The 21,445-nt window shown below is 40.6% G+C and overlaps 1 protein-coding gene across 1 annotated transcript in view; it reads right to left on the bottom strand.

Moving 5' to 3' along the window:
* COL13A1 (collagen type XIII alpha 1 chain) overlaps positions 1 to 21,445 on the bottom strand; it is a 215,102-nt gene that overhangs the window by 146,540 nt on the left and 47,117 nt on the right. The window contains exons 5-6 of the mRNA XM_082269398.1: positions 20,909 to 20,935; positions 19,502 to 19,537 (exon numbers count right to left, since the gene is read on the bottom strand). Of these exons, the coding sequence (XP_082125524.1) occupies positions 19,502 to 19,537; positions 20,909 to 20,935 (63 nt within the window). The remainder of the gene's footprint in view (positions 1 to 19,501; positions 19,538 to 20,908; positions 20,936 to 21,445) is intronic.

Genomic DNA, 21,445 nt, shown 5'->3' with positions numbered 1-21,445 from the left:
GCCCAAACATTCAAGGTGTGCACTGTGGGAACCAAACTCATAAATGTGCCCTGTTTGCGGACGATTTACTCTTGTTTGTCATGTCGCCCTTGAACTCCCTACCTAATGTACTCCGTCTATTGCATTAGTTTGGGGAGATCTTGGGCATGCGTGTTAATGATAATAAGTCGGTAGCGATGAATAGTAATCTCCCCCAGGACTTGGTGTCTTGTCTGCAAGCATCATTTCCATCACACTGGAAATCTTGGGGGTCTGTTTAATGCCCTCTCTGGAAACTTAATGTAAGATGAATTACCCACCTTTATATAAAAAATTAGAAGAGGATCTGGGGGGGTGGATGACAGACGGTCTGTCCTGGTTGGGCAAAATCTATTCTGTAAAGATGACACTTCTCCCATGTTTATTGTGCTATTTTCGTTTCATTCCCATAGAGTTAGTAAGATCTGACCTGGTGAGATTCTAAATTAAGCTTACACACTTTGTCTGGAATGACTAGAACCATAGAGTCTCTAAGTAAAGGCCCGTACACACGATAAGAAAATCGGAAGGGAAATTTTGTCCCTATGAACGATCTGCTGATTTTCGGATTGTTAGTATAGTGTTTTCGACTGCTGATTATGGATTTTTGGACGACAAAAACTGGATGTGCAGGCTATAACATTTTTATTGTACGTCAACACAACGTCCGATTATCACTTAATTAGTACAGTTTTCGTATGAAAAAAATCTTAGGAGCAAGACTAGGCATGCTCACAAACGAAAGAACACATACAAAACAATTCAATATATGACATCACTTCTGAAGCAGTCCTACAGGAAATTTCGTATGAAAATAACCTCTTCACTTTCGACATGAGACTAGCATGCAACAAAAAACAGACAACAGATTGTTCAATAATCTGATACTTGCTCACAAAAAAAAGGGCGGCCTCAGCCTACCGCATCTTATGTTGTATTATCAAGTGGCCCAGATAGCTCAATTATCAGTAGTATATTCTCAGGGTAAAACACCTGAATGGGTGGCTATGGAGAGGACAGTGATTAAAAAAATTCCAATAGATTACCTCAAATGGCTACCCAAAAAGTATAGGTTCCCCTTTCTTGCCCCTATGTTATCTAATTCCCTGGCTGTTTGGGATAGAGTCTGATACAAACCTAATCTGGTCTCTTCCTTTTCCCTTTCAGCCCATCTTTCAATATCCCAGTCTTCCCCCTGGTTGAGACCCTAAAACTTTTTGTTGGTGGCCCAACAAGATCTTGTAGCGCATTGGTCAAGTCCTTACCCCTCGAGGCCCTTTCACGCTAACATTGCAAGTCACAGCTGAAGACTTTTCGATTTTTTTCCACATCTTTCCTTTCCTTCAGTTATCAGGCCCTGAGTTATCTTAGGGCCCAAAAGTGAACCCCCCCCCCCATGAGAGTCGGTGTGAGCAGGATGATAGACAAAGGGGAGAGATTTCCATTATCTACAAGCTCTTGCTTGACTCTACTGTCAATCTACCTTCCTTGTGGGCATGGGATGCGGATTTAGCCTCTGAGAAAGACCTGGACCAATGCCACTCCTCCTTCAATGCTGCCTATAAGGGTATACTAAAAGTGGAGGCGAGTGTTAAGATCCCTACGAGATGGTATATGGTTCCAGCACATCTTGCGAGGCTATTTCTGACGTCCTCACCTTCATATTTTTGGGGCTGCCATCCCCTGGGTACCATGCTGCACGTATGGTGGGAATGCCCTAAAATCAGGGGCTTCTGGAATAAAGTCTTTGTGATAATACATAAAGTAACAGATATACAGTACCTGTTCCACAGCTACCCCATATAGCTCTATTAAATGAAAGGTTGATGACAATACACGTTCTACTCAAAGGTTGATCCATTTTATGCTATTGGCTGCCAAACTTGCCATAGTTTCATCCTGGAAGCACCCATCGGTTCATATTGCTATGTTTAGGTGCACATTTTCCTGGATTATGCTCAATGAGCATCTGGCACTAAGCTTACTGATTCCGTGCCTCGGTTTTGGAAGGTATGGGAACCATTGGTTAGTTATGTCAACATTGATCTGTAGGAGGCTTCCTATTCTATATATCCTGTTCAGGACTTCCTGGTTCAAGATTCTTTAACAGTTTCCTCTTCTGGGTCTCCTCTTCCTCTTCTGTTTTCCCATCTTTTTCCCCCTCTGGGACCTGTAGTCCTGTCTCTTGACTGGACAAGATTTGGGTTATATGTTTTCATGGTTGGGGCTAGTTCCCGTTTTTTGTTTCAAGTTAGCATAAGGTCAACAGGGTGGGACCTCCCCCCCCCCCCAATTTTTCTTTTCTTTTGTGATTACTTGGACTTTACTAGTTTTTATGTGCTTATTTACTCATCAAGTGTCTAAGTGTCTAAAATTTTGCGCTATGTTCTAATGGAAACTGACATTGTATTTATGCTGTATCTTGGCTGGGGCTCCAGCCTGTGCAAACATTGTTGTACAATGAAACTTTTGTGTTTTGACTTTCTTTGCATAATAAAACAGATTGAAAGTAAAAAATACAAATCCTATGACAGGTAAAACAGAGCCCCTATGTGCATTTAATCTGTGTATTTAGTGTGGTATAAAGCAAGCCCTAAGGTCCCCAAAGACATAATGGGGTTGATTTACTAAATCTGGAGAGTGCAAAAAATGGTGCATCTCTGCATAGAAACCAAATAGCTTCCAGTTTATTTGTCAAAGCTTAATTGAATAAGCTGAAGTTATAAGCTGATTAGCTACCATGCACAGCTGCACCAGATTTTGCACTCTTCAGTTTAAGTAAATCAACCCCACTATGACCATCACTTGATCTGGAACATCTGAGATAACAGAAATCATCCTATCATTATTTTCTCATGGTAAGTTTGCCTCAAGGGGTGTCTTCTTTGTCCACAAACACTAAGGCCCCCGTTCACACCTTAGTAATTTTCTGCTTGAAGCTTGTAGCTCTAAAACACTCAACAAGCCAAATCCCCTTCCATTCAATGACCTCTGTTTCCATCTGAGCATTCTGTCCCCTGAAGCAAAATGCCTGTCACTCAAAAAAGGACATGAGCTTCTTTTTGGCAGATTGGGCCCTTATAGACTTCAATGGGAAGGCCTGAAAATGTGTGACATTAACTTTTTATGGACATTTTGTTGCACCTTTTCTGCTCAAACTGCAGCTCTTCTTCCCCTAGTGCTTTTATTGGCTAAACAAAAATGCCTGTAGCTGCAAAACACTCTAAAATGCTTGTAATACACTTCTAAAAGTTCTCAAAAACTCTTGAATAAAAACACCTGAAAGCCACTCTGCTCAGGTGTGAATGAAGCCTTAGGTGTATGTATAGCTATTTTCCAAATTTTGAATGGATAGGTCACAACCCTTGTCATTTTTGTCATCTTGTTTTTGTCCTTGCCTACTTGTTTAATCTCCTCTATCTGTCCTGATGACCATTGTCAACATTAAGTGTGAGGGATTTCCCCCCCATGCCTCCCTATTCTTTTTTTTTCCCTCGCTTATTCTACCGATGACACTGGTTGCAAAGAAAAATAGTGAGGGTAAATTTTACCATCAGAGACACAGGCCATGGTAAAAAAAACAAGGGTATAACTATTCTAGACCCTATTCAAAACTACAAAAAAGGATAAAGTGATATTAAACCCTTAATTTTTTGTTTTTAAAGTGGTTGTAAACCCTTATAAATATCTAGTGAAGTGACTGGCCTCAGGTGATACAGAAAGATGAAACACATCCTCCTACATACGTTGTACCTTTCTATTTGTCTTCTCTTCTCTAAAGCCCTTTAAAGTGCAGAATTTATAAAGCTTGTCTGAGAGTTCAGAAAAAGAGGGCAGGGAGCTGAAATTACACTCTGCAGCGCTCAGTAAGCAGAGCTCTGAGAGCTGATTGGAGGGTAGAGACACCCTCCTTTACACAGCTCATGGGAACAAAGCTAAGGATGTCATTCTGCTGGAGGTCCCTCCCTTGTCACCATTTTTCTCTTGGTGTCAGGAAAACCAGAATTTATTTATCATGATAGCACAGGGACGAAGCAGACAGAAATGACACAGTGCTCTAAATTGAGACAAGTACACACTACAGAGCAGTGGTTCTCAACTCCAGTCCTCAGGACCCACTAACAGGCCAGATTTTAGGTATTACCTTGGAGAGATGCAGACTAGAATACTGCAATCACTGAGCAGCAAATGGTATCACCTGCAATGTATTTCAGTTATCTTGCAAACCTGGCCTGTTAGTGAGTCCTGAGGACAGGAGTTGAGAACCACTGCTATAGAGGGATATGCTTTTTCATATTTCATGTCTGAGGTTTACAACCACTTTAAAAGGAGATCTGCATTTACATTATAAAATAATTCTTCACTTCTAAATTTCCCTATTTTGTTCTCCTTGTGGCTGATCCTCAAGCTGCTTGAACCCCCTGTCTTTTTCAAGTGTCTCCTTAACAAGCCGGCTGCTAAGGAGTCACTTATGCATGTTCCTTGTTAGATCTGTGTGTGTGTCTATAGACATGCATAATGTCTGGCAAGTCACACCCCTGCTTCCTCCCCTGGGTGGGAAGGGGTTAATGAAATAGGTGTTAATATGTATGTTGGTATGTGTTTTCTTGGAAAACCAGGCTCATCCATGCAACCGACTCAAAAGAACAGAAAAACGTATGCTGGACTGGAATATGTCTACAAAAACATTTTTCTATATAAACAAAACACAGATTCAAGGCACCATAATAGGCACATTTACTATATTGTAGAATAATTAACTTTAATTTTCTTTTCTTTCCAAACCATCAACCTAATATTACAGTGGAGATTATTAAGTTTATAACATCTGGCTCTAATTAGCTCTCACTGGCCACTAACCAGTTTGCACGACAGTTGCTATAAATGACAACTAATTAGAGACATGTGTGCCTACAGGTGTGTAACACATGGCTGTTCAGATCCTGAAGATACATTATAAAGCTTGTAGTGGGGGATTTGCGAAGACTAAAGCTGCCAAAATCTCTAGCAGTTGTGCATGGCAACCAATCGGCTTCAAGCTTTTATTTTCAAAGCCTAAAATCCAACTCCTGGATATTAGCAAACTTAAGCTGGAATCTGATTGGTTCAATGCACAGCTGCTCCAGATTCTGTCTTCTCTGGTTTTAGTAAATCTCCTCCATAGTGACTAGTGCAAAGATAGAGTGATGTTGTTCATATATGCTGAAATCATTACTAATCTCTACTCAAAATATATCTGGAATCTGATTGCTTGCTATTAGCAATTCCAATATGGTTTTAATGGTATTCATATCATTTTGTATAAATACATGTATCATCTGCTGAACATAACTAATAATTATGTGACTAAGCTAAATTAAAAAAAACTTCTATAAATGTCATGTATCCTTCAAGTAATAACTCCCAAAAAAATTAGAATGGTACTAAATGTCAGACATGTTTTTTTACCCTATGGCATTTTCTTCATTAACCACTTCTGGACCGGAAGGTTTTGCCCCCTTAATGAGAAGGCCATTTTTTGCGATTCGGCACTGTCGTGTGACACTGTACCCACATAAAATGGATGTCCTTTTTCCCCACAAATAGAGCTTTCTTTTAGTGGTATTTGATCAACTGTGCGATTTTTATTTTTTGAACTTTAAACAAAAAAATAGCGACAATTCTGAAAAAAAAATATATATATATATTTTTTACTTTCTGCTATATAACATTCCCAAAAAAAATTAAAAATCAAATTGTTTCATCCTTGTAGGCCAATTTGTATTCTGCTACATATTTTTGGTAAACAAAATCCCAATAAGTGTATTTTGATTGGTTTGCGCAAAAGTTATCGCTTCTACAAACTAGGGGAAAGATGTATGTCATTTTTATTTACTTTTTATTTTGAAATAGTAATGGCGGCGATCTGCAATTTTTAGCGGGCCTGCGACATTGCGGCAGACAGATCGGACACTTTTGCCACGTTTTGACACTTTTGTGGGGACCAGGGACATTACTACAGTAATCAGTGCAGTGTAAAAATATGCACTGTTACTGTAATAATGACACTGGCAGGGAAGGGGTTAACCCAGGGGTGATCAAAGGGTTAAGTGTGAGCCTAGGAGAGTTTTTTCTAACTGTATGGGTGAGGGACTTGTGGAATCAACACAGAGACCTGTGATCCTAAATAGGAGGATCTCTCTCCACGGGGAGTGATCGCGGGTGCCCATGGATCGGCTTCCCCGCTTCCTAATGGAGCCAGCCTGCTGCAGTATATCTGTGGTGGGCGGTAGGCAAGTGGTTAAGGAAGAAAAATGCCTCAGTACCCTTCTGTACACCCATCTCCTATCACTTACCTGCAGTGTTGGAAGTAACTGCGTTTAAGTAAACGGTGTTACTTAACGCAGTTACTTTTCAGGGTAACGAGTAATCTATCAGATTGCTCGTCCTGTCCCTGTAACGCCGTTGCCGTTACTTTCGGCTGCTTTACTGCAATTACATCTACCGCCACTAGATGGCAGTAGATGTAATTGTATTTCCTGTCTCCTCTATGACCGCTGTCCGCGGTACTTGAGAGAGAAGAGGAGGAGACTGCCGAGTGAGTCACACGTCTCAGACAGCAAGCAACAGCACAGCGCGCCATAGGGCACAGGGCAGGGCATAGAGTCCGGCGGATCGGCGGATCGGCGACCTGACCCAGGCAAGCGGCTATTGCATTGCCAGCAATAACTTTTGCCAGCCTGGGCTGTATTATATATAATTTAACAACATAGTCCAGGACCAGGACTCCACCCACCCACAGGGCAGCAAGAAGTCCACCACCACTGACTCCACCAAGAGGAGAGGAGAGAGGCACAGACAGGCAGGTCTGAGGCCTGGAGGAGGACGGAGCCAGAGGGACCCGGACCACAGTGTGCCAGTGCCTGCCAGGCCACACCACCACCAGCAAGCACAGCAGGTACCAAAAAAAAAAAAAAAAACCTCACAGACTCAGTCAGTCACAGTCACAGACAGTCAGGACCCCCACCAACCACCACCCACCACCAGTGTGCCACATCACCACCATTGTGCCACGCCACCACCATTGTGCCACGTCACCACCATTGTGCCACGCCACCACCAGTGTGCCACGCCACCACCAGTGTGCCACATCACCACCAGTGTGCCAAGCGCCCACACCACCACCAGTGTGCCACGTCACCACCATTGTGCCACGCCACCACCATTGTGCCACGCCACCACCAGTGTGCCACGCCACCACCAGTGTGCCACATCACCACCAGTGTGCCAAGCACCCACACCACCACCAGTGTGCCACGCCACCACCATTGTGCCACGCCACCACCATTGTGCCACGTCACCACCATTGTGCCACGTCACCACCAGTGTGCCACGCCACCACCAGTGTGCCACATCACCACCAGTGTGCCAAGCGCCCACACCACCACCAGTGTGCCAAACATAATTGCATTATAGAATATTAAAAAAAAAAGTCAGTTACTTTGCTGAGTAACAAATTACTTTTTCTATGTGGTAACTGAGTCAGTAACTAAATTACTTTTTGGGAGAAGTAATTTGTAACTGTAACTAATTACTTTTTTAAACTAAGATGAGCAACACTGCTTACCTGTAGTCTGTGTTAACCACTGCAAGATCCTCCACGATCTGCACAGCTTCCCAAATCTGCTGGGTTACAGAGGCAGGTACTGAGGGCAGAAGAGCCATAGGCTCCTGCTGCCATTGGTCAAATTGGAGCAAAGCAAGTAGTGGCCTCCCAGGCATTGTGTGTGTCTATGCACACACACAGTACCAGCATGGAGCACACATGCACGGGTGTCTCTAACTAAGGAGCTAAGGGGACACCTGCAAAAAGGCAGGGGGTGAAAGCAGATTGGGGACCAGTCGCAAGAGAACAGAAAAAGGCAATTTTAGAAAACAAGTCTTTAAAATGTTACTAAACCCAGGACCCTGCATTCACTATATCTAGTCTCCCACAGTACACAGAACATGGAAATGCAATTATTTTAGTAAATATAAACTGCTAAATACCTTTTATCATCAGCAGAATATAGCAGTCTTGTGTCTGGACAAGCGCTGGAAAAAGCTGGTAGTGGAGTGGTTTTCATTCCCCTCTGACAGTCCTATGAGGCTGCATGACCCTTGACCTTCTGTCTGGACAGTACTGATTGGCCATGTGCTGCATGCTTTACTGAATTTACAGATTGATTTTGCTGTTGTGGGTTTAGTAACACTTTAATGTAAGTAATCCTCTGTTGGTAAGAATTGCCCTCTCTAATTTTCCTTGCAACCAGTGTCATCAGTACAAAAAGTGAGGGAAAAATAAAATGGTATGGTCCTTTCCAGAATAGAAGGCAGGGGGGGGGGGGGGACATTTTCCAGTGGTGATACCTAACCACAACTGCCAAAGCTAGAATTTGCCCTCACTTTGTTGTGTCTCTGGGACAGGAAATGAACAGAAATGTTCCTGGTGGGCATACAAAAATAAAAATCTGGAGAGACCCTACTCCTTTCCCCCTCCGTCCAAAACTAAAAAGACATTTACTAGAATTCCACTTGAAAAGCTTTTCCTTCCCTTTGTCTAATTGCATGTTCCCCACCATAAGCCCATTGACAAACTCTAGGTGACAACTACAAGCACTATAAAAAGCAATGTTTTGTTTCTGTAACTTATATTAGTGGAACCTTTGTTATCATCACTTCCTTGTCTTGCAATTTTATTAGAATTATAACCTCCTGTCCTGAAGGGTCAGCCCAGCAATGACAGTAAGGACAATGAAATAAATATAACTACCAGACAATAATTACATCGAATAGTGTAAATGGAATGTTTTGTAAAACATGAAGTCCAGCCAAACATGGGTGTAATACATTCTGTGTTGTCATATTTGATATATTTTGCTAAGGAAGTGGGAGAAGTCGCAAGTGTTTTGTTTTACCTTTAAAAAGGGCAGGTCGTGTTCCAAGACACTGTCTGAGAATTTCTATTTCCTGCTGACTATCGGATGTAGGGATCTCAGTACATACAATACATCGCTATGTAACTGTACCGACATTGCAAATGCTGCTGGCAAAACAATAAACCAATGGCTTCCAGGTGTGCACACTATCTTGAGAACAGAGAAAGGATGTACCAGCTTTCCCATGACAAGGTGTCCAGTAAATAATGAGTTTTAGACACAATTTTCTGGCCCAGACTATGTTTGTATTTTTCCCACAGAGCATCATGATACAGGTGCATCTCGAAAAAATAGAATATCATCAAAAAATTAATTTATCTTAGGAATTCAATTCAAAAAGTGAAACTCTCTCTTATATTGTGGCCCACCCAAGCTACTTGCACATGGCCCATCCACTGTACAATATTTGGGATACTATGAAATGCTCTAATGTTTATTCAAAGAGAAAACCTGCCTCGTCGCTCCCTCTTATATTGAGGCCTAACTAAGCTGCCTACACTTGCCAAACTCTTTGCTTTTTTCGATTCGCTTTTAACCTCCCTGGCGGTATGGTTCTGTCAGGAATAACATACCAAAATCGGTACAATTCTTTTCATGGAAATTTGGCGTTATGTATTATAGGCCTACAATTCTTAGTAATTACTGACTTAAACCTGACCAAAACAAGAGTCTAGTAGACATCCCAGATGTGATAAATTTGAAACACAAACGCATGAATTATAATCAAATCAATAATATAATTTTATTATTTAATATATAATATATATAATAAAATTATATTATTGATTAGATTATAATTCATGCATTATATTATATATATATATATATATATATATATATATATATATATATGTGTGTGTGTGTATATATATATATATATATATATCCCAGATGTGATAAATTTGAAACAGAAACGCATGAATTATAATTGAATCAATAATATAATTCTATATATATATATACATATATATTTATATATATATGTGTGTGTGTGCATATATATATATACACATATATACATATATATATATATATATATATGCATATATATATATATATATATATATATATATATATATATATATATATATATAATATAAAATGTGTTATGTGTTTGTGTTTTGTGCAACGTTTTTTTTTTTTTTTTTTGAATTTCCCTCCCTAGTTCCATTCCCATGCAGCATTGCTGCTGCAGGGAACGGAACTAGGAAGTCATCACACCGACGGAGGACGGAGGAGCGGCGGGACTCTCGGCTGGCGGTCACAGCAATGAGAGATCATCGCTGGATCGCCAGGAGAAGGTAAGAGACACCGCTGCACTCTCTGCACATCCACCCCGAGCGTGACTCGGGGTTACCGCCCCTGATAGAAAAAATCAACCCCGAGTCACGCTCGGGATCACCGCCAGGGAGGTTAAGGAGAAAAAAACACAAGAATTAAAATTGGTCATAATGGGAACCAACTGTTTTTTTTTCTTCATTTTCATGAATCTAGGATATATATACTAAATAAAAGTATAAACACAACACTTGTTTTTGCCCCCATTTTTCATGAGCTGAACTCAAAGATCTAAGAAAACCGGGATTCATCTGTGAAGAGAACACCTCTCCAAAGTGCCAGACGCCATTTAATGTGAGCATTTGCCCACTGCAGTCAGGTCGAGACCCCGATGAGGACGACAAGCATGCAGATGAGCTTCCCTGAGATGGTTTCTGACAGTTTTTTGCAGAAATTCTATGGTCATGCAAACCGATTGTTGCAGTAGTTGTCCGGGTGGCTGGTCTCAGACGATCTTGGAGGTGAAGATGCTGGATGTGGAAGTCCTGGGCTGGTGTGGTTACACGTGGTCTGCAGTTGTGAGGCTAGCTGGATGTACTGCCAAATTCTCTGAAACACCTTTGGTGACAGCTTATGGTAGAGAAATGAACATTCAATTCACGGGCAATAGCTCTGATGGACATTCCTACAGTCAGCACGCCAATCGCACATTTCTTCAAAACTTGCGACATCTGTGGCAGTGTGCTCTGTGATAAAACTGCACATTTTAGAGTGGCCTTTTATTGTGGCCAGCCTAAGTCACACCTGTGCAATAATCATGCTGTCTAATCAGCATCTTGATATGCCACACCTGTGAGGTGGATGGATTATCTCGGCAAAGGAGAAGTGCTCACTAACACAGATTTAGACAGATTTGTGAACAATATTTGAAAGAAATAGACCTTTTGTGTACATAGAAAGTCGTAGATCTTTGAGTTCAGCTCATGAAAAATGGGAGCAAAAACAAAAAGTGTTGTGTTTAGAATTTTGTTCAGTGTATATATATATATATATATATATATATATATTTTTTTTTTTTTTTGTTACCTAGTACAATATTTATAATCTCGTTAGGTCACCCTTTTCCACATTCAGAGAGCTACAGTATTCTGCTGGTTCTTTCTGCAAGCCATGTAAACACTTCCCCTCCTCCAAAATCTGAGATGTTGTAGGAAGGCAGAGGCAGTGCTGTGCAAGGCACAATGCCTGACCATCTCATAATGCTCACACTCCTAGTTTCAGTCTGCTGTATAGTAGGGCACAGAAAGTTACTATAGAGACATATTTCGTTAAATTATGTTAAAAGTATTTTAAAGTACATTAAGTGATTCTTGAAACAATATATAACTGAGTTTTCTTTAATTTGTCTGGAGTTCTGCTTAAATCTCCTAAAACCGACAGCTCTTTCAGCTCCCAGTAGACAGCAGGTGGCGCCCCTGGTTGACTGCCCAATTATTGTGTGAATAACTACAAGCCCTTTAATGCATTTAACAAATCTCATGTTAGAAATATTCTCTTCTGTGTGAAACTGAAAATTAGACTATACTTTTGGAATTTGGTTCTGCTCTGGCAATTAATGATTTCCGAAATCTACACATAGTTGATTGTGAAGGTGGATGTCCTCATAAAACACCTCAGCAGACCCTGTAAATTCTGTTATTTTTCTAATACAGAGCCCACTGTGTGTTAATGGCTTTGTTTGAAGCCGGATGGACAGGCTTGCAGAGGTGTCTAGGAGAAGAATGATTTCATTCACAGCTGTTGCCTGAACCTAGGTAACCAACGCTCGCACTTCTCGTAAATGGCAGAATGTGGGACATTTGAGTTGTTATTAGAAGATTCTAAGTGCAGAACACTGCAAGGAAATTACAGTGTTCCAAATATGTATTTATAATGGGATTTTTATGTATTATAGGTTGGTTACATTATAGGGCTAATAAATAGAGAAGTCCAACAGCCATAATTATTTATTGCAGGACCAGAACTCTGTCATCATCCCAGCAGTGGGACCCCTGTTTCAATATAAAAGGACATTTGATATTAAACAGGCCCATATTTTGGAACTATATAGCTTTGCTAATTTTAGGTCATTCACCACTGTATTATTTTAAACCTCTTATATTGTAACTCTAACAGGGTTGGTCATATAAGATTCTCTATGTCTTGAGTCAGCAACGGGTTGTATGTGATTTACCTGTCGATCACAGCCATATGATGTTCATTTGTGGCAATGACAGCTCTTCAACCTGTGTGGTCTACTCAGGTAATGGCACCTCCCTAGCCTACGTTGTCATTTATAGCTGTGACACCTCTTCAGTCTATGTCATAATTTGTGGCAACAATGGTTCTCCAGCCTATATGGTCATCTGCATCAATCACACCCTTCTAGAATTTGTGACAGCAACAGATTTTAAATTTTTTCACTCCCCCCAAGACAATCTTTACTGTGAGGCTCCTTGGGCAATTAGATGGATTTAGTGCAAAATTGCATGTACTTACTGCAAGTCTATAATACACTGTTTACAGTGCATTCCAAAGGCCACGTTATAATGCTGGTAATTTAGTCTTCTGGCACTCTCATCTACACTAGTATGTTCATGCCGTGTAGCTCAAGTTTTCTTCAAACCTTCCCTAGTATTTAAAGGAGCTTTGCTAGGGTATCACCTCAAAGGAAAACAAATGAGCTGCACCCTGGTGATCTTTGTTCTCTTCCATGTTGTTCAGGTAGTTCCCGACCTCTCCAGGGTTGTCTACCCCCGACAAAAGCATTTTAATGGTTCACTGTACTTGTCTGGAGTTTTGCAGGGATAAGGGTTCAAGTTTGATCCAGCAGGTTTGAAATTTGTGATCCTGGTAAATTAACGTGGAACTGTGTCAGATTTAATCATTTGTAACCATAATGCACCTCCAGTCCTTTGATTTTATTTCAGCTGGCTGAGGAATGCTGATAAGGCAGATTTTTGATAAAAAATAGATTTTTACTATAAAAGGGGAGGTCACAGCAGCCATGTTGACATTGTGCTTTATCTGTGATAAAGAAAAGCACAGGACGTTTTGCACATAAACTGCATAGGAAGAGATTAATGTAGGGCTTGTAGCTATTGGCAAGCCTGCTAAAGTAGAATAAAACACTTACTGAGTATCATGTATGTAACAAAATGCTCCTATAGAATTGGTGGGTAGGGGAAGTGTTTTACTTTTTTATGGATGTGGATGTACTGCAGTCTCTGCAGTAAATCCCCAACAAGGGGACACAGATGGCAAAAAATAAACTGACAGAAGTTAAAACCCTCCCTTACTCTATCCAAAAAAAAAAAAAAGTGTTACCTATAGTTCTACTTTAATCTTTAAGTGCCAAGAAAACATGCCAGTCTGACTGTAGCAGAGGACTGCATCCTGAGAACCTTTCTGCACCAAAGTCCATCATTCCTTGCAGGGTGGGCTGGTGAACATCAGGGAGCCCCTTAGGTCCCTTTCACATGGGGCGGATGCCGGCAGCAGCTCCCCCTGCTCAGCAGAGGATCTCTCCGATGATTCCCGTTGAGCAGGTGGGTGACAGGTCCATGTCCACTCAGCTGATGCAAATCGGACACAGCTCACTGTTCTTTATCCATCTGTCATCTGATCCGATCTGCCAGACAGATGGGGAACGAATCTACATCCGTCTGTTTTTAACAGGCTGGATCAAATCAGATGTTGGTGGGTGTTAGCGGATACATGTCCACTGACATCCACTGCTCCATAGAGAAGTATGGTGGACTCAATCAGGATGTCCGCGTGAATAGGGGGCCTTAGACTTTGCTCCTCATGTCTTTGGCAAATTGGCCACTTTCACCATATTTTCAAGACAATACACAGGCCTAAATATAGACACAAAGCAGTGAAACCAGGGCCAAATGTTGAGTCAGAAGATACAGAGAGTTCTCTCCTAAACAATTAGATCTTCAGCTCTTTTTGGATATGAGTTGGTCAATTGTTTGGAGGGGAAAGAGAAGAAAGTGCGAGGAGGTGGAAATTATAACAGCAGCAGAGTTTGGTCATTCCTTAATTGAACATATACAGTATGTAAGAGGTCAGCTTCACATGTATAGCTTGAAGAGAGGTAGTTCAGGTGCCAAAGTAATTTTGAGGGTTTATGCCTGCTTTTGTTTGTCCATAGAAGAAAACAATAATCAATGTCCACCCTCGTATGGGTTATCAGAACCAAAAACAACAAAAACTTCCAGTCTCAGCCTGTTCCTAGCACAAATTGAATCATTCCCTCCAGCCTCTCACTTTTAGGCTTTAATAATCAAGTGTGCAAGTAACACAGCTTTTAACCCCTGTCTACTGCTAAACAGCCAGATTTCAGGGAATCAACATGATAAAACACAAATGTCTAAATGAAACAGACACTCCTCCATGCCCTGGACCAGCTGTAGCTGTCTGTCAAAGTATATAAAATAAATAGTGTGATTCTATCTATTTTTGGTAGTTCTTTTCTATCCATGTCGGATTCATTTTATTAAAAGTCAGCTTCTTAGTCCCTATGCAGAAGTCCTCTCTGATGTGACATGTGCAGCAGGGCAAGCTAGTACCTCAGTCAAATACTGGGCTACCTCCAACCAGGGATTTATCCTTATCATCCAGCGGTCTGTGATATGGTCTGATTGTAAGCAGATGATATGCTTGTAAGCATTTTAGATAAAACATTGCTGTTCCTGCCCATGTTTGTTTGACTAGGGCAGGGATAGCCTTATGAGAAAGAAAAACAAACATAAAAAAAAATCTAAATCTGTAAAGAAATTTCAACAAAAAACAAAATACACACAAATTTGTAATGGCAAATGGGAAAATGTAGGAAGGAAGGAGGCTGTTTTTGACAGCTAGTATGAAAGCAATTAAATTGCTAAAAAGGCATAACATGTGGGGGGGGGGGGGGGTTAGAGACATATTTTGTTTCCTCCTCTTCAGCCAAAATTTGGCATGAGAAGGTTGTTACTGGGGACAGTAGGGTGGGTGTTGGCAAGTGCTACTTTTTTACTTGTAAGGCTTCACTCTATGACCATAGGATTCAATGCTTAATTGTTTCTACTGCTTGCCCTTCTCTTATTGTCCCTCAAGAAAGACCCACAGGAAAATGCCAGCAAGGGCTGGAGGGAGATTAAAATGAGTCTCCCACCAAATATGGTAATCTCGGGAAATCCAATTGGGTCCCCCATTACAGCACTCTTTCCAATTACCATTTTTCCCCTAACTTTGTAGTGCCATTCCTGCCCATGTTTGCTTGACTTGGCAAAGATAGCCTTACAAGAAAAAAGAATGTATATATGTAAAAAAAATTATGTCAACTGGGAATATGGTACTGTGGGGCTGTCCAAGTCAAGAAATGGATGAAAGGGGTTGTTTTTCCCAATTTTTCCTTCTGCATGATTCAGGGGCACAATTCTATTTGCTTGCTCCAGCTTGTTATGCCATGGAGCAAACTACAAGGGTAACGTTCCTCTGCCAGCTCAGAACAGAACACAACTTCTAAGGGGATTTTTTAAACATTTAAATTGCTGTTCCTGCCCCTGTTTGCTTTACCTGGGGACTGATGGCCATGCAAGGAAAATATAAAAATAAAAAAATATGCATATGATAAAAAAAAACTGATGACGAGTGGGAATATGGTAATGTGGGACAGCCTAGGCCGGGGACTTTACACTAACTATTAAAAGAGTTGACTGTTTTTGAGTGATCAGATCTATTAGGCTATGCAGTGTGTTCTCTAGCAGGAACAGAAGGAGGATTGTGTTACTAATCCCTGCCTCATTATAGCTCACCATTTTTCTCACCTCTATATAAGGGGCCAAAATATGTAGGCTTCCTAGATAGTGGGCCACTAGCAGAATGAAAAAAAGACAGTTCCCCAGAGCCTCTCCTCATGTCATAATCATATAGCAAGAGGTAAGCAACTAAGAATAGGAGGAGCAGACAGGGGAGTAGAAAGAGGTCACATTAGCAATGCTTGGCTTGCTACTTACTACCCATGTGACAGCAGCTCTACCACTTCTTTTTGGCTTGCCTGTCATTTTATTTTGAACATTCCTGATTAAGGAAAGAAAAAGTAGCCTATGGCTGTAGGATTCTATAATAAATTTATACTACTGCCTATCCTTCCCCATAGCTGAAGGTTTCCCTTCCCCCCATTTGCTTCTGCCTGCCTTTCCACTGTGTTGTGGAATGGTAGGCAGCCTTTAAATGTAGGCTTCTCCCGTAGATATACTTTTAGTGCCACAACTATAATGAAATAAAGAAATATTAAAAAAACACAACTGACTGCTGAGTGACTGCGAGTAGAAAGATTATGCTGGCAAAGCAGAGGAATTACAGATGTAGCTTGCCTGTGCTGTGTGCAGCCCAACCAATGCATCAATGCCAAAAAATGCAAAAAAAATAAATTATGAAACAAAAATGTAAAACACATAAGTAAAAACAACGACAAAAGAATAAAATTGCAGCTGGGAATCCACCACTCTGGGGCAATCCAAGCCAGGAATTTTTTAATAAATATAGGGGGGTTGCAGCACTATACAAGGATACAAGGACGGGAGAAGGTCTGGGGAATAGGGGAATATATTGTTGCAGTTTTTAAGTATTTTTTTCTACACTCTGTTTTGAGATTTTTAAAGCCAATGCAGTGTGGTACTGCAAAAAAACAAAAGGAAAAACAAATTAAACTTACAAACTGCCCTAACAAACTGTTCTGCTGTTGGCCTATTTGTCTAAATGTCTAAAAGTGAGGTCTTTAGCTTTTTATGAGTAGTGGGATACCTCCTTATAACTTTTAGATTTGTTGTGGCTGCTATTTCCACTGGTCATTTTAGGCATATTGCCACTTGATAAAAACCAGGTGCCTTTTTCAGGTTAAAATTAATTTGATTGGGGTGTTGTTGCTGTATTTAAGTCAAAGATAAATGTAAAAAAAAATCAATTGCACATCCAAAATATGTCATGTCACAATATTGAATACATCAGGGGTATTGAATTATAATTCACCGAGGTCCAGTCAGTAAAATTTTCTTCTAGCAGAGATCCGAATATCATGTTGGTACAGTTGCGCATTTTCACGTGCGCCAAAAGGCATGTTGCTTAAGCACCATGCAGCTTGATGCAGTGCAATTTTTTAAAAGTAAGTAAAGGACTTCTTTCTGTGTTTCTTGCGGGTAGTGCAGCCCATGACCTGTGCACCTGATGCACATGCACAGATCTTAGCCCTTTCTTACATGAGCGTCCTCAGTCCCCTCTGCACATCACAGTCCCCTAACACTTCACATCAAGATCCCCTCTTGATGAGTGTCCTCAGCTCCCCCTTTACATCATCTCCCTCCACTCCTTTTTACAGTAGTGTTCTCACACTTCCTTAACATCAACCCCCATTAACAGTAATGTCCTCTGCCCCTATTTACAACATTCCCCACATTACTGTCCTCAGTCCCCCACATTCCAGTCCTCGGCTCCCCCACATTCCAATTCTCAGCTCCCTCACATTCCAGTCCTCAGCTCCCCCACATTCCAGTCCTCAACTCCCCCCACATTCCAGTCCTCAGCTCCCCCCACATCCCAGTCCTCAGCTCACCCCACATTCCAGTCCTCAGTCCCCCACATTCCAGTCCTCAGCTCCCCTCACATTCCAGTCCTCAGCTCCCCCACATTCAAGTCTTAAGCTCCCCCACATTCTAGTCCTCAGCTCTCCCACATTCCAGTCTTCAGCTCTCCCACATTTCAGTGCTCAGTCCCCCCACATTCCACTCCTCAGCTACCCCATATTCCAGTCCTCAGCTCTCCCACATTCCAGTCCTCAGCTCCCCCACATTCCAGTCCTTAGCTCCCCCACACTCCAGTCCTCAGCTTTCCCACATTCCAGTCCTCAGTCCTCCCATATTCCAGTCATCAGTCCCCCACATTCAAGTCCTCAGCTCCCCCTACATTTCAGTCCTCAGTCCCCCCACATTTAAGTCCTCAGCCCCCCTACATTCCAGTCCTCAGCTACCGTCACTCTGATGTCCTCAGCCTCATCACTTCAATCCTTGGCATCCCCCTCCCCCCCACATTCAGTTCTTAGCCCTGTTTACCTTAATCCCCCTCACTGTCCTACCTTACACAGATAGATCGGAGGGAGACATGCTGCACTGTCTGGATGGAGGCAGGTGTTAAAAGATACTGATTGGCTGCTAGGACTGTCCTTCATCCTAGCAGCCAATCACCTGCTTCTTAACCTCAGACAGCTCCGCCCTCCATCCAGAACTGTCCAGCCTCCTACTGTAGGCTCTGTGAGGATTACAGAGTGATGACAGGCGGAAGAAAAGGCTCCTAATTGGCAGGCCTGTGGCAATCCAAAAGGGAGAGTGACGAGGTCCGCATTTGGCCCGCGGTCCGCCATTTAGTGATGCCTGGTATACATGCTGCTGTAACATCACATACAGCTTAGAGGTATCTCCCAAGCTTGTAATTTAAAATATTTGTGTTTCATGTTGCCCTTGAAAATGCCTCAAAAAGACTCTTTCCCTGGCTGTATTAAATTTTTAATACCTTTTTTTTTTGCTTTGTTAAATGCCTCCTATAGCAGCACTCCACTCCCCATGCCCTTTTTGACAATAGCTTTCCTACTAGTCTTGAATATGGGCAGAAATTAGTATCAAGATTCATCCTCCAAAGATTTAACTGGATTCACTGCTATCTTCTGGTTTTCAGAATTTCAAACTGGGTCTGACAACTTACCCCCTGCAAATTGAATCTAGGCAGGCATGAAGAATGTGAAAGGACAGTAAAATATAGTGGCCTTTTGGACCTTGATAATTTGTTGTCACTTGTCCAAACCTTTACAGCCTTTTCATAAGTTTAGGTTGATCTTATGAACCACTAAAAATAAGTAAGGTCTATTAGGGGTTTACTTATTGCAAATGCAAGGAACAAGTGCAATAGATACCTTGTTTAAGCCAGTTATAACTAAGAGGTTTTTAGCCCATAGCTTACATACAAAAACAAATACTCATCAGGGCTGCCAACCTTCTACTTTTTACTGGCATGAATATAAAATAAATACTGACAAGGCATGATATTTACTTGCATCATTTATTTTTAGAGAAGATCACTAAGTACCAATAAATTAGTACTACACTTTTAAAATATTTCAGATCACAAAAACATTTATATTTTCACGCTTAAGTCATTAAACTAGTACTTACCATGTCTCCTTTTTCTCCTTTTTGCCCTGGATGGCCCTACAATACCGAGAAAATTATAAAAATTAGCAGGACTAATGCAGTGACTGTGGATTATTAATATATGTGGAAATATGTGGATTATTTTTTTATCTCAACAGTTTAATTATTTTGGCGTATTAATGACCAAGCATAATTTTAACAGGTGACTTATACTCATGTAAGCGTTGTTGATATACGTGGAGAGTCCATGGAACAATTTACATGTGTACAGGTTATGACAATGTTATTTGCCACATTCTATGTTCTATTTTATATTCTTGAGGCTGATTTACTAGAGTTAAGAATATTCTGACGATAAATTGTGTGAATATTCACATCAATTTTTCAATCATGTAAATATCAAATTTTCATTTACTTTTTTTAACTACACATACAGTAAATAGGTATTCAAAGTAAACATAATTGGATAACTGAAGTAAATAGCACACAATTCATTGTGGGAAGATTTTTTTTAACTTTTTTTGTATATCAGGCAATTTGTCTTTGAGATTAATTATGCATGCAAACATTGTTTAATTTGAGGAGCCAAAAGATTAGAAACGATGACGACAGGACTAAAATGTGCAGATAGCCTGAAATGGAAGTTCTCTGTAAAACCATTTTAGTATAGTCTCACTCTAATCAGTGGTTGCAATCTTCAAATCAGATTAAATAATCAGGTTCTACAAATCTCAAGGTTACCAAATGAATCACTCTTAATAAACATTGTGTTTGTTTAAGCATGGCTCAGTTCTACTGAATATTATGGGGTTTCTTTGTGACCTTGTCACTTGAGTTATTGAGTGAGTTATGAGGCGTACTTATGCCGTAACAAATTACAGTTGAGAGCTGCAGAAAGGTATAAAATGGTTTGTTAAAATCAGAAGATTTATTGCTAGACAGAAATGACCGAAAAGGACTATACCGGCAATGTACCAGACTGGTAGCATATTATGCCATTCAATTTGTTTACATTTTGCATTTGCACATTTATGCACCGATCTTTGTTTCATGCATAGAGTGAAGGGTTAATATGGTTTAAGTAAAAGAAAAAATATTATGCTAAAAGCAGCCATGCAAACAGTTCTGCTACATGGTTAGCATTTTTCCCAACAAACTAACTTTAGAGCATAAGATGCCACAGTTATAGTGCTAATTCTGGAAAGGAATGCCATACTCACTTAGTGACCCCACACTACAGGTGACATTTTTTGGATACTCAATACTAGCAGCAATAACCTTGAAGGCATATGTTTCCATCATAAAGGTATCTTAGAAAGGTGGGAATTTTAGGAAAAGTAATTCCCACAGTACGAAGCTATTGCCGCCACAATTGACTAATTTCATATCCTACAGACTGAAAGACTGGCTAAGTAATGAGACACTTACTGTCTTGCCGTCTAATCCTATTGGGCCCTGAAATACAAATAGAAGATGCTTATGAAAGGTTATAGATGTCATCATTAGCCACCATATACATGATGGTTGAGTTTTCTTGTGTACCCAGAAGATGTCACAAAATTGTCACGTTGTACAAAAAGCACAGACACAATTTTTTTTTTTCCATTAAGAACCTTCTTCTTCTTCAGCAAAATGTAGATATTGTTGGCTTACTGCAAAAAAAATTGTAACAAATAGCACTGGCACTCTGTATAGGCTCGTGCAAAATTTTAAATTAAAAAATATGAACTCTTCGTAATAGTCACTGAGAAGGAAGGAAAGAAAGATTACTGATAATGCCACCGATACAGAGTGGCATGCATTACACAAACCACATACCGTTAATAAATTATCAACACACAATACAACTAATACAAATGGTACATGCTCTGTGTTGATGAGTTTGAAAGAGCATTCTGTAAATCAACATCAATATATTTTTTTTTTTTTAGGTTCACACATAAATCTAATAAAAGGTCACTTAGC

This window comes from Pelophylax lessonae (genome assembly GCF_965119305.1).
Source record: "Pelophylax lessonae genome assembly, chromosome: 9".
Taxonomy (NCBI): domain Eukaryota; kingdom Metazoa; phylum Chordata; class Amphibia; order Anura; family Ranidae; genus Pelophylax; species Pelophylax lessonae.
Note: the sequence above shows the minus strand (reverse complement) of the source record. Positions and strands in the feature narration are given on the sequence as shown.